The 13,450-nt window shown below is 46.9% G+C and overlaps 1 protein-coding gene across 10 annotated transcripts in view; it reads left to right on the forward strand.

The window, feature by feature from the left end:
- Positions 1-340: 340 nt before the first annotated feature.
- Positions 341-13,450, forward strand: part of ENTPD4 (ectonucleoside triphosphate diphosphohydrolase 4) — a 28,757-nt gene continuing 15,647 nt past the window's right edge. For 2 of the 10 annotated variants that reach the window (XM_084803965.1, XM_084803970.1), the window contains exons 1-7: positions 341-856; positions 3,143-3,249; positions 5,161-5,291; positions 6,866-7,039; positions 7,243-7,448; positions 9,530-9,680; positions 10,443-10,546. In XM_084803965.1, the coding sequence (XP_084660091.1) occupies positions 5,284-5,291; positions 6,866-7,039; positions 7,243-7,448; positions 9,530-9,680; positions 10,443-10,546 (643 nt within the window). In that variant the 5' untranslated portion in view covers positions 341-856; positions 3,143-3,249; positions 5,161-5,283. Of the gene's footprint in view, positions 857-923; positions 1,005-3,142; positions 3,250-5,160; positions 5,292-6,865; positions 7,040-7,242; positions 7,449-9,529; positions 9,681-10,442; positions 10,547-13,450 lie in introns of those variants that run through there. The other 8 variants (XM_084803961.1, XM_084803968.1, XM_084803966.1 and 5 more) reach the window with 5 other exon arrangements.

The following is a 13,450-nucleotide window of genomic DNA, read 5'->3' on the forward strand; positions in this document are numbered from 1 at the left end:
GAATAGTAGGGTTGGAAGGGGTCTCCCAAGGCCATCGAGTCCAACCCCCTGCTGAATGCAGGAATCCAAGTCAGAGCATCCCTGACAGATGGCTGTCCTGACAAATGGCTGTCTTTATCAGAGCCTTCCCCCCCCCCCCGCCTTTGCGCTGAAAGTCACTAGAGGACAACCAATTCTCTGTTTAGACCGTAAGTGCCCCAAAATAACGCGATGGCCGTGTGTGAGTGTGTGACTCTACCCTTTTCGTGACTCTACACTTCGACATCAACCCCCTGCTCAGGGCGACGCCCCCTCCCGCTGTGTTGGCGGTTTATCACGTCCCTTCCGGCGTGCTCCGGCCGGGACCCGGAAGTGGAAGATGGCTGAGGCGCCGCTCCCTGCCGGGCGGCCGCTAAGCGGCCCGGCGAAGCCGGAAAGGAGGAGAATGAGGTGAAGGCAGCGCGGGCGGGACGGCGGGCGTGTTCGTGCTGGGCCGGGTGCCCGGGCTCCTGGGCGTCCGGCGCGCATCCCCGGCTTCTCGGGAGCCGGCGGCAGCGCCCGTCGCTCCCGTGCTCGAGGGCCGGACCCGTCGCTGTGGCGCAGCCTCCCGCCTGCCCCGTCGGAGAGAACGAAGAGCCCGCTGAGGCCGGCGGCCGACAACGCGGGCCTTGTCACGTCCTGTGGCCGGCCCACCCCCGTGGGCAGGACGCAGGTGGTGGCTTCCTGGCGGCCAATTTCTGGTGGGCCGCCCGGAGTCTGCTGGCCTGGCTGAAGAGCCGCCGGAGCGGCGGCCCCAAGAAGAAAGCTAGTACGCGGGGGGAGCACGAAGCAGTGGCGAAGGCCGTTGTTAGGGGAGCGAGGATTTAATCCGTGCTCGGTAGGGCCTTAATATTTTTTTTATGTATGTATTTATTTATTTATTACATTTCTATACCGCCCAATAGCCGAAGCCCTCTGGGCGGCTCACGACAATTACGATCGCAGTGTGTTCCCTTAAAGAGGGGAACGTACAGAGTGGCCCAAAGGTAGGTATACAGTATAGTTTATTTGCGTTTTATTACATTGTTTATTACGTTTACATTTGTTTAACACGGTTTAATCTCGTAAGTGCTCGAAATGTATTCCGTCAGCGTGGCAACATTCCTCGAACCCGTCCAGGGCGCTGTGACACGCAGTATGACACAAATTCCGGTCCGCATCAGTGTCCATAAATCCACCAACATTCTAAACAACTGTACACCTACTTTTGGGCCACCTGGTACTGTGACTGAAAGCTGAGGGAGGGAGGAAGTATTCAGGGGGGAGTGCCAGCTACCCTACTGGAGTCATACCAAGAACAAGGCCTTTTCTGCTGTGGCACCCAAGTTGTGGAATGAGCTTCCCAGAGAGGCTCACCTGGCGCCTATGTTGCACTCTTTTCTGCACCAGCTGAAGACCTTTTTAGTTTCCTGGGTATTTTAACCTTTTAGCTCTGTAGTTTTAAATCTGTCGTTGTATTTTCAATCTCTGCATTGCTGCTAGGTTTTATTTTGGTTTGTACTTTTATACTGCAGCTTTTACATTTTATATTGTATTTTATTATCATGTATTTTGTGGTTTTAATTGCTGTGGGCCACCCAGAGAGCTTCAGCTATTGGGCAGTATAGAAATGTAATAAATGAAATGGTATGATCTTGCAAAGTGCTTTTGATTCTCTTAGGGTGCAATCCTATGGCCGCTAGTCAGTGGCTAGATGGCCATAGGATAGGTCGGTTCCCAGAGAACTGACCCCCACCCCTTCCTGCGCGGCCTCGTAGGCAGCGTGGATTGGCCCTATGCTCTGCACTTGTAAGAGCGGCGAAAACGGGATGTTCCCGGGGGCGGGGAAGTCAGAAATCCGGTATGACACATCCTATGTGTCGTCTGGCCGCTGCATCCCACGGTTTGAGGTCCCGCATCTAGACAGCTGAAATCGGGTGTCTAGCTGCAAAAGCAAGGCCGGGGGAGTGAGGAGGAGATCCTCCAGTTGCAGGTACACACATATTTCCAAATAGATAGGGGCAAGGGGAAGGGAGAATTGTTCTATACAACTTGTCCAAGCCACCCGTTCCACTCCTGTAAGTATGTTGGCTACTAACTTTGCCACTGGAACATGGCATGCTAATGGGAGTTTAACATTTCTCTACAACATTCCCCTTTTGTGGGATTTTCTAATAACGTTACTTTTGATGTACTGGCATGCATACCTAAAACTACCTAGAAAAGAGGTTGATGATGTAAGCTTGTTGAAATACAAGTGTTTTGAGGGGAAGCTGCAACACTTTATGACATACAGTGTGATGAGCCATTTTTCAGTTCCTTCCACTAATGCTATTATGTCCCTGGATAAACCAAAAAATATGTAATGTGCCAGTACATTGATATTATTGAGTTGCATGTATTAAGCCTTAATCTGTAAATGAACTAATTATAAGCATCTTGGGTTGATAGACTGGGAAATGCCAGAGACAATGGCCTAGTTCAAACTGAGGTGGTAATCTTTGACTTGCCTATACTGGGCTGCACCACTTCAGACTGTAGGTGAGGGCACGCATGATGGAATGCTGCCCCATAGGAAAAAAGTTCCCTCCACTTATTTATTTATTTAATACACTTCTATGCCACCTTTGTGCCAAAGTACCCAAGGTGGTTTACATTTTTTAAATACGGAAACAAGCAAACAAATGTTATCAAAAACCTGAAAAATCAGAATATGCTTCTCTTAGAGCTGAAGCTGATGTCATGAACTCCCCAGTCCAATGTATGGGGTTCAGTATGGTGGACTAGATCTAGACTTTGGTCTGATCCAGGCAAGGCATTTCTTATAGCTTGAAATGTAAGAGCTCTTTTTTCTCAACATGCAGACCTAGAATAAGGACACAATACCCCTTCTTATCTTGCAGCCATGGTCAGAACAGATATATGCATATTTTCTTATAGGTTTAAGCCTTCTCAAGAATGGGACCTGCTTGTCTCATTATACTATTAAATGTAAAGTAGTCTGGCAATGGAGTGTTATATTGTTAGCACAACAAAAATGATTACCTTTTCAGGTACATGTATGGCTTTTAAGTTTAGTGAATGTTAATTTTTATCAAATCCTGTTTAAAATAATATATCATTCCTTCCTGTATTTTCTATTTAGCTCCCACATGATTTAGATCTTCCAGCTTTTTTTCATGGAATGGTTAAAGAGCACAGTGTGCATTACACAGCAGACATATTCTGCCCAAAGGTCACTATGTTTCAAAGGTAAGTGATCACAACTTTTTTATATTGTAGTATTATGCAGATTCCAAAAGCAGCAGAGTTTTATTGAGGAAATTCCAAAATTCCCAGTGCATTTTAAACCATTCATTATTAAGGGAAAATAATATGTCCGCATGTGGCGCAGAGTGGTAGGCGGCAGTATTGCAACTGAAACTCCCCACGACCTGAATTCGATCCCAGCGGAAGCCGGGTCTCGGGTAGCCGGCTCAGGTCGACTCAGCCCTCCATCCGTCCGAGGTTGGTAAAATGAGGACCCAGCTTGCTGGGGGAAAGGTAGTCATGACTGGAGAAGGCAATGGCAAACCACCCCGCTACAGTGTGCCATGAAAACGCCAGCGCAAGCGGCGTCCCTCTAGGAGTCAGTAATGACCCGGTGCTTGCACAGGAGGAACCTTTCCTTTTTTTCATGGATACTTATAAGTTCATGAAACGTTATGTGTGGATTTGTAAGTTACTTCTAATACTACCAAAATGCTTGCCAACGTGAAAGCAATGGGGAGGGGCCGTAGTTCAGTGGTAGAACATGTGCTTTGAATGCAGAAGGTCCCTGGCATCACTGATGAAAAGACCTGGGAAAGACCTCTATGTGAGACCTTTACAGGCTGCTGCCAGTCAGTAGACTGGGGGCCTCCAACCTTTTTGGACCTGTGGGTGCATTTGGGAATTTGAGAAACTGCTGTAGGCAGCACCACAAAATAGCTCCCATGGAGGATGTGGCTAGACCCATAATGGCTTCCATGGGGGCCTGGCTAGTCAGAGAAGGCAGTGTGTGTGGTGGCGGGGTGGGTGGCTGGGGAAATAGGCTAGAGGCAGGCTGGCTGGCAGGGAGGGAGTGAGGGAGGAGGAATAGCTAAGCATAGAGGTAGAGGGAACAGAAAAACCAAGGCTAGAGATTAGGAGGGAGAAAAAACAGTGATATAAAGAGGTGGGAGGAGAGAAAAATAGCAAGGTTAGAGACTGGGAATGGAGAGAAGCAGGAAGATAAAGGGGTGAGTGGGAGAGAATGGAGCAAAGCTACAGGCTAGGAAGGGAGAGAAAGAAGAAGAAGAGGAATGGAATAGAGAAATGGTGAGGAGAGGAGTTAGGTGGAGAGAAATAGCAAGGCTGGGAGTGGATACAGGAGAGCAAAGGAGAAAGGTCTGGACAGAAGATTGGGTGGGGTAAGAAGCAACTCTTTACTTCTCTTCCTCCCTGCTGAATAGCTGATCAGCAGTAGGTTCAAATACAGGAAGGAGAACCTGGTGTCCTAACATTTTTCAGTTTTTAACAATAATTTTTTGAGGGGGGCAGAGAGTGAAGAGCTTTACATGAGTAAAGCATTGCACTGACCAATAATATGAACATAAGCAAATTTATTCTGGAAGAATATCTAAGCATCAGGCTGCATTCAGCAGAGCAGGAAGTTTACCCAAGCTCTCTTTTGTGTTGAACTTTGGTGTGTAGCAACACAGAGAACATTGCTTCACTGGCTTCAGTGGGAATAGTTTATGTTAGTGCTAGCCGTTTGTGATTAGGACCCTGAGTGACTATGCAATGCACTTCAAGCATGAACTGGCTACCTTGGAATCCATGTGTCGTATTGGCACACCTTTCAGAAGGCACACTGGAATGTAGTATGGTGTAGTGGGTAGAGGGTTTGAATTCAGATGTGGGAGGCCTTGGGCTAGTCACTGTCTCTCTGCCTAGACTACCTCACAGGGTTGTTGTGGGGCTAAAATAGGGTAATCTTACACATACCACCTTGAGCTCCTTGGAAGAAGGGGGGGATGATACAGATGTGTCATCATTTGCTAATAATAACGTATTACATTGATTTGGTTTCTGTGCACATCAGGTGTTGAGTCCGAGTGAGTGTGCTATCTTTTTAATATCGTTGCAATCTTTTCTTTTCAGTTCCTATTTATACCATTGGTTCCGGGGGTGGTGCTTGTACCTTATGAATCTCTGACATCTGGCTGACAGTAGAAGTCTTAACTCTTTCTGTAGCCACCCTGTCTTGGATCAAAATGTCCCAAAATGGGTAGGTGAGTATCTGAATATTGACTAGGCTTACTGGTTAAGACGCTGAACTGCAGACTGGAAGGTCGGCAGGACAGCAGTTCGAGACCCGGGTGCTGCATGATGGAGTAAGCTCCCGTCTTCAGTCCCAGCTTCTGCCAACCTAGCAGTTCGAAAGCAAGAAATTGCAAGTAGATAAATAGGTACCGCTTCGGCGGGAAAGGTAACAGCGTTCCGTGCACCTCGGTGTTCAGTCATGCCGGCCACATGACCACGGAAGCGTCTTCGGACAACGCTGACTCTTCGGCTTAGAAATGGAGATGAGCACCGCACCCTAGAGTCGGACACGACTGGTTGGGGACACCTTTACCTTTTTTAAATGTAATAACCTGAGCACTTGGTGGGGATCAAATGGACATTAAAGTCTGTTTGACTTTGAGTTTCAGTAGCCTGGATTTTTATGTTTCCCCTGCTGTTTCTATCAAGACTTGTGTGATTGGGGAGACAAATATCTTTGATTATTAACAAGTTTACACCTGTAAACTGTTATAGCTGAGTCCTGAGCTGTACAAGAATAGGTAACAAAGTATAAATATCAAAGGGTGCAATCCTATGCATGTTTAGACAGAGAAAAGGCCCATAACTCCCAGCATGCCTCAGCCAGCAGTGCTGGCTGGGGCATGCTGGGAGTTGTAGGCCTTTTCTCTGTCTAAATATGCATAGGATTGCGCCCAAAGGTGCTGAAATTGTATTGCTTATGCTGGAAGCACTTGTTTCAGTACATAACAGATTGTAACATGAAGAAATGGTCTTAAATGGGGTCTAAATCCCCTAACAGTGGGCTGGAGTATAGTTCAGTCAGAAAAGTGGGTAAGTGGTGTTGGGGTTATGTAAGTGCTTTTTTGTAATCACTTCCCATATGCTATCTCTAAGTTTGTCAGCTGATTAAAGCTCTAATGGAGGGAATGCATCTTCTAAGTTAGCAGTTCCCACACTTAATTTTTATAAGTACTTGCATTATTATTTTAAAATTAAAGCCTGCTACCCAATTACTTGGGGGCATCTTTTTTAATCAATTTAAATGTGTTTAATTGGTTTAACCTAACTGATTGACTAAACATTCCATCCCTAATTACTTCAGTAATGCTTAAACAACCCTGCAAGGTAGGTCAATACAATTATCCCCATGTTGCAGACCTGGGGGTTGAGACTGAGATGATTTTTGAAATGGGGGTTTCTTGGCTCACAGCATTCACTGTTGGATATTACACAACACCAACTCTTAAAACACTGCCACATTCAAGGGTTAGTGTTGTGTAATATCCGAGAGTGAATGCTGTGAGCCACGTCCATGCTGGGGAAGCTGAAATCTAAGACAGTATTAGAAACACTTCTACATGACCACCAAGAACTTAGGTCTTCTCTGTCCCCACAATCTCTAGTCTTCCTGTTTCTCTCTCCTGTCCAGGGATCTTGTGCTCCTCACAGCCCTATGTATGGTTTTCTAATCATTCAGGGTCTGGTGACCATGTCCTTGGTATGTTGATACATTCTTACATGAGAGCATTTCAGATGGGGCTGTTTTGTTTTTTAATTTCAGGATCAGCATCTCTTGCCTGTTTCCTGCTTCCTGGCACTTCAGTGTTTCCCCAGTAGGGTGTCCTCGGTTCATGAACACTACATTACGACAGATAATTGTCATTGGGCTGCTTGCTGCTGGGCTTTTCTTGCTGTACTGTTCTGCTTTCAAATATGGGGACAAAAAGCTGCACAGGTAAGAACCATCTGTAGAACAAAGTAACGTGTTCCAAAGGTGTTTATTCATGACTGAAAAATAAGTCATGGGGTCAAATGTGCTTCTGCATCCCTCTAAATTGAATGGGATTTGCATTTTGATTTTACGCTTCTTTACTTGATAGTCAGTCCTGCCGAGTTCAATGGAACTTGCTCCCAAGCAATATTGTTCCTTTCTTCCAGGTATTTTGCTCGAGTAACAGATACAGAAGCCACAAATACCGACGATCCCAGCCTGAGCTATGGCATCATGGTGGACTGTGGTAGCAGTGGATCTAGGATCTTTGTGTATTGGTGGCCAAGACACAAGGGCAATCCACATGATTTGCTGGACATCAAACAAATGAGGGATAAAGCCAGAAATCCAGTGGTTATGAAGATTAAACCAGGTATTGAGAAAAGCCATAAATGTTTTTTTAGCTAGTCAGCAGCCCATCTTAAAACTCTACCACAAGGAAAGGTGGTGGTAGTGGTAATGGATAAAAATGCAGAGGGTTCATTTTGACTGTGTTTCTTCCTTCATACTTGTCATGATCTGTGCAGCCCGATTCTACCCATATTTACTTGGCACTTCATTTCACTGATGCCTGAGTTAAGTGTATTTAGGATGATCGCTGAGAGACTTTGGGCATTGTTAACAAAACTGCCTTTCACAGAAGCATTCATGAGGTTATATGCTGCAGTTTTTAAATAAAGATTTTCATAGTTGAAATGGCTGAAACTACCACAAGTAATTTCAGTGTAACTTCCTCCAGCTCATTCTTGGAAATAGCTCTTCTTGTTATTGTTACTTGAGAACAGAAAGCAGTTTTCTCGTAGCCTGAAATCCTGTGTTGGTTGGCCTGTGCAGTAGGTTGAAAAGGCTCCTTGGGGCACGGACCTACTTAGCAGTTATAAAAGTTCCTTCAGTCAGGGGACCTACTTGGGACCTTCAGCTAACATTGACTGTTCATGTTTTATTTCTTGTCAGTCTTTCAGTGACATTTGCTCTGTCTTGTTTTCTTATATCAGAGGTGGTGAACCTGTGGTCCTCCAGAAGGTTTTTTTTACTTAGGGTATTTCCTTTCTGAAGCAAACTAAGGTGGTTTACAAAATTCAGAAGATAAAACAAAATAAAAACATAGTGAAATGCTAAAAGCAGCCTTAAAAACTACAATAGTTTAAAAAGCCAACTTAAACATATGTATCTTGACTACCTTCCTGAATGAATAATGAGTGGGGATCAGTCATAATTCCAAAGGGACTACATTTCAGAGTCTGAGAGCATCACAGGAGAAAGCCCTTTCCTGCTTGTGTGTCTTCAAAAAGACCTCTCTTGCTGATATTAATAACCAGTGTGGTTCATACTGAGACAGGCAGCCCCTCAGCTAGCCAGGCCCTAAGCTTTTTAAACCTTTAATGGTTAAAGCCAACACCTTGAATTGAGCCCAGAAAACGATTGCCGACCAGTGCAGATCTTTACTGGGGTGATGTGAACACGATACCATGCCCCAGTGAGCAGCCTGCCACATTTTGCACCAGTTGAAGCTTTTACGTGGTCTTCAAGGGTAGCCCCACAAAGAACCCCATGCAGATGTTGATGGACTACAGCTTCCATCATCTCTGACCATTGGCCGTGTTGGCATATCTTTGGTAATCCAAAATATCAGGATCGTCACAGGTTCCCCACCCTTATGTCAATAGATAAAAATTAAGTCATACGGGGGAGCAGGGGGATGCACTGTCTTCAAAACAACAACATAAAGAAATGCTCACTTTGGTAGTAAAATTATGGCCACATAAATTATACTCGCTAGTAGATTATTTTGCTCAGGCAGTATTGTTTCGTTGATTGGATTGCCATGTTGAATGTTACCCAAGAAATTTGGAAGAAAACAATCGTACTGTGCATTTTCAGCTCTTTAGAACAGGGATGGGGAACTAGATTGGTTATGCAGAGGGGAGCAGAATGCCCCCAGATATTCCCACCCTGTGGGCCAGATGACATCAGGGGCGGGGCCTTGCCCCTTTTATTACTAGGTCCTTGGTCAAAGCACATGGCGAAGGTGAAGGAGAGACAAAGTGCACTTGGCCAGCATTTCCAGGAGCCGGCTGAGCCCTGTGGTCGGGACTCAACCAGATCTTGAAAGTGCCAGCCAAGTGTGCAACTGGCTTTACTCCTGCTTTGCCTAGGGAAGGTGAAAGAGGAGTGAAGGGCACTCAGCCAGCACTTCCAGGAACTGGCTGAGCTCCAGGGTTGGCAGTTAGCTGGCTCCTTGAAGCAGTTGGCTGGCACTCAGTTGCTCTCCCACCCCCTCTTCCATTTCAGGGGGAGGGGTTTTGGGGAAGGGCCCCACGGGCCACATGGACTGGCCTGGCCTGTGGGCCAAAGGTTCCTCATTCCTGCTATAAAATAACCAGAGTGTATTCAAAAATACCGTTTTATGTTCAGCTGTTTCACTTCCTAATATCTTTCTCTATTGCTCCCCAGGCATTTCAGAATTTGCTACCTCTCCTGATAAAGTCAGTGACTACATTTTCCCACTTCTGAGCTTTGCTGCAGAACATATACCCCGTGCAAAACACAAAGAAACACCTCTGTATATTCTCTGTACAGCAGGGATGAGAATCCTGCCAGAGAGGTGACTTCTGTTTTGTTTCTATTAAGATTTCATATAGCGGACATGTGGGCAATCTGCAGGCCATATGTGGCCCCTTTAGGCCATCAGTGCAGCCTGCAGCAGATGCCCAGGCCACCCCCTCACCAAATCCCCTGCATGCACCCTCCCCACTGCTCTTCCTTGCCTGCTAGTCCAAGAAAAAGGGAAGCCTCTTCTTCCTGACCTGGCTGGCAAGGAAAGTGAGCTGCTAGTGGAGAAACGGATTGTTCTGTTTCTCCACTAGCAGCTTGCTTTCCTTGCCTGCTGGACTGAGAGAAAGAAAAGCCGCCTCTTCCTGATCCAGCATGGAAGGAAGCCTGAATGGAAGGTAATTGTGTAAATAGTAGAATGCATGTGAACAGGGGGGAAGGAAACTGTGTATATGGAGTTAGATGAGGATGTGTATGGAAGTGAAGTGTGGGAATGGGACTAGATGATGGGTGTAAAAGAGAATGGGAGAGAAGAGGGGCTATTTGAAGCTGTGGTGCTTGGAGTTGACGGGGGTATGTGTGTGTGAGTATGATAGAACATGAATGGAATAACAAATGCTTGTATGATAGATGAATGAAAGGTAGAGTAACCCAGTTTTGCATTTGGCCCCAACCACCACCATTATGTGGCCTCCGACCCTTTTGCCATAAGAGAACGTGGCCCTTTCCTCCAAACAGGTTGCCCGCCCCTGATACATAGAATTGAGTGTTGTGGGTGTCTTAACTTACATTTCAACCATTTGGAATGTTGCAGCCAGCAAAAGGCCATACTAGAAGACCTGCTTACTGATATCCCTGTGCATTTTGATTTTTTGTTTTCGGATTCACATGCTGAAGTTATTTCAGGAAAGCAGGAAGGTAAGGTAATGATTTTGAAAAACAAAATTTGAAACTGCAGTTGTGAGATAGATGGAAAGTTTGTCCAGGGAGCAAGTCCTTCAGTGGGTGACAGATGACCAGCTACTACAAGAAACAGAATTGTAGGAGATAGTGTGGATCACAGCACAGGAGGAGAGATGCGTCCCTCTCTAGAGTGCCTACGTTTTTTGCACCCCTGCTCAGAACTACTTTGCTTCAGCATCTGGAACAGAAGTCTCCCAGTCACTCCAATGTTATAAAGAACAAAAATGAACAAACTGCCTTATTGGAAGTTACTTAAGATGGGAGCTCCTTGCATTACTAAATTTCCTCCGCTTCACATTCAATTATCTTTTATTTCCAGAAATAGTGGTGCCGGTGGGTATGGGTTTTCTTTTGCAAAATGGAGTTCATGTAAAAGAAGATGGGGGAGGGAACGGGGATTAGGGACAATACAGGTGGTGGCGGCGGCTGGGTTTTTAGTTAGAATCATTTGGGGAAGGAGAATGAACTTCAATAGTGCAATGTAGGGAGAGGCTGGGTGGGCGCAATTTCTTGGGGAATTGTCTATAAAACTCTGATGTGCTCCATCAAATCAAGAGTTTATCTGAATCATGCAGGTTATAAAAATCTTGGAATAACCACTCATAGCCTCCTAAAACTATTATCAAATGTAATCGGATAGCATGAATTGCACTTCTTGCCACTCATCCATACTTCTTACTGAAACACCCTCAGTTTTGATTTCCCCCATGGGCTTATCTATCCACTTAATTCTCTACGCTCATGTCCACAGCCTGATTACTGGTATCTTATTTTTTTATTTATCTCTTGTTTCTGCTTTCCATCTCCATGCCTCTTTGCCTTCCCCTCCTTGTTTCTGTGACCCGCTCTCCTCTGCACCTGCTACCTTACTTTTAACCCTTCTTTCGTTTAGGCCTTCTAGCCTTGCAGTCCTACCTTTCCACATTGGTTTGCTCCTTTCAGTAGGGATGTATGAAAGTCACTTACCTGTTCGCGGATTATGTTGATGGTGGGGGGGAGGCGTTCCGTCCCTCCCCCCGGAATCCTGGCCGGCTGGCTCCACTCCACAGGGATTCTGCGGAGCCGCCGGCCGGCTCCACCAGCAGCCGGACATCCAGCCGCTGGCTAGCAGGGATGCAAATGGCGGCGGCTGTAGCCGCCGCTGTTTGCGTCCCTGCAGTCAGCCGTGATAGGCTACGTAAATGTTTATGTAGCCTATCATGTCTGACTTAAAAAAAAAAAAAAAAACGTGTAGGCAAATGGCGGCAGCCGCCGCCATTTGCGTACGCGCGTTGTTTTTGTTTTTGTTTTAAGTCAGCCGTAATAGGCTACATAAACATTTATGTAGCCTATCACGTCTTTTTTTTTTTAACTGGAAATGGAGCAGCCGCCGCTGCTGCCACCCGGAAGATCCACCCCAGGTAAGTCTCGTCCCGGGAGGGGCGGGGGGGGGGGAGGCCGTTCCGCCAGCAATTTCGGGGAGCCGAATGCACTGGCATTCAGCCTCCCCGAGATCCGTGGCGGAATTCTCTGACATCCCTACCTATCAGTAGGGATGTTAGAGAATTCCACCACGGATCTCTGGGAGGCCGAATGCCAGTGCATTCGGCCCTCTGAAAACTGTGGCGGAACAGCCTGCCGCCCCCCCGCGGATCCCCCCCGGGCCGAGACTTACCTGGGGCGGATGTTCCGTGCGGCGGCTGCGGCGGCTGGTCTGCCAACCGGCTGCTGCCGCCGCCATTTGCAGTCTTGTCATTTGTTTGTTGTTGTTTTTTACAGAGACGTGATAGGCTATGTAAAGACGTACGGCGGCTACAGCCGCCACCATTTGCGTTCCTTATTTTTCACCGTCTTAGTGTACGTAAATGTTTATGTAGAATATTTCGGCGAAAATAAAGGGGAATGCAAATAGCGTAGTGGGCGCTATTTGCGTCCCTTTTTGATTCGCCATTTTAGCCTACGTAAATATTTACGTAGGCTAAAACGGCGAATCAAAAAGGGACGCAAATAGCGCCCACTACGCTATTTGCATTCCCCTTTATTTTCGCTGTAATAGTCTACATAAATATTTACGTAGACTAAGATGGCGAAAAATAAGGAACGCAAATGGCGGCGGCCGTAGCCGCCATTTGCATACGCTTGTTTGTTTGGTTTTTTACCCAGAGCCCTCCGCGGCCGGAAATCTGGCTGCAGACGGCCCTGGCCTGGGCCTGGCCGGCTGCTCCGCGGAGCTGCCACGGAGCACAGCCGGCCGTTGAGGGTTTTGGGGGGGGCAGGACCGGATCGCCTCCCCCCCATCGAGGATTCCGGGGGGAGGGACGGAATGCCTCCCCCCCCCATGAACATAATCCGCGGAAAGGTGTAAGTGACTTCTGTACATCCCTACCTATCGTAGGGATGGGGGAGAATTTCTCCCTGAAACTTCGGGGGGCCGAGTGCCAACGCATTCGGTCCTCCGAAGTTTGTTAGGGGAGAAATTCTCCGCCCCGCCCCCTTACCTTTCACGAATGTCCCTCCCAGCGGTGAGTCCTGGCGGCGGTTCGGCAGGTCTTCGTCAGGGGCGGGGGCGGCAGCCGGTCTTTCGACCGGCTGCTGCCACCACCATTACAAGAAAAGTTAAAAAAACAACAACAACGCCCTGTGATAGGATACGTAACGATTAACGTAGCCTATCACGGCTAGATTTGCAAAGTCAGACGTGATAGGCTACGTTAATCGTCACGTAGCCTATCACGGGTGACTTTGAGAAAAAAAAAAAAAAGTGCGTACGGCTAATGGCGGCCCCCATAGGGAGCCGCCATTCGCGTTCCTTATGTGGTCCCTGTAGTCTACGTAAAGATTTACGTAGACTATGGCGAAAATAAGGGCAACGCAAATAGC

Source organism: Heloderma suspectum, chromosome 6, assembly GCF_057233095.1.
Source record: "Heloderma suspectum isolate Gila_16-S chromosome 6, 16-S_ref, whole genome shotgun sequence".
NCBI classification, from domain to species: Eukaryota; Metazoa; Chordata; class Lepidosauria; order Squamata; family Helodermatidae; genus Heloderma; species Heloderma suspectum.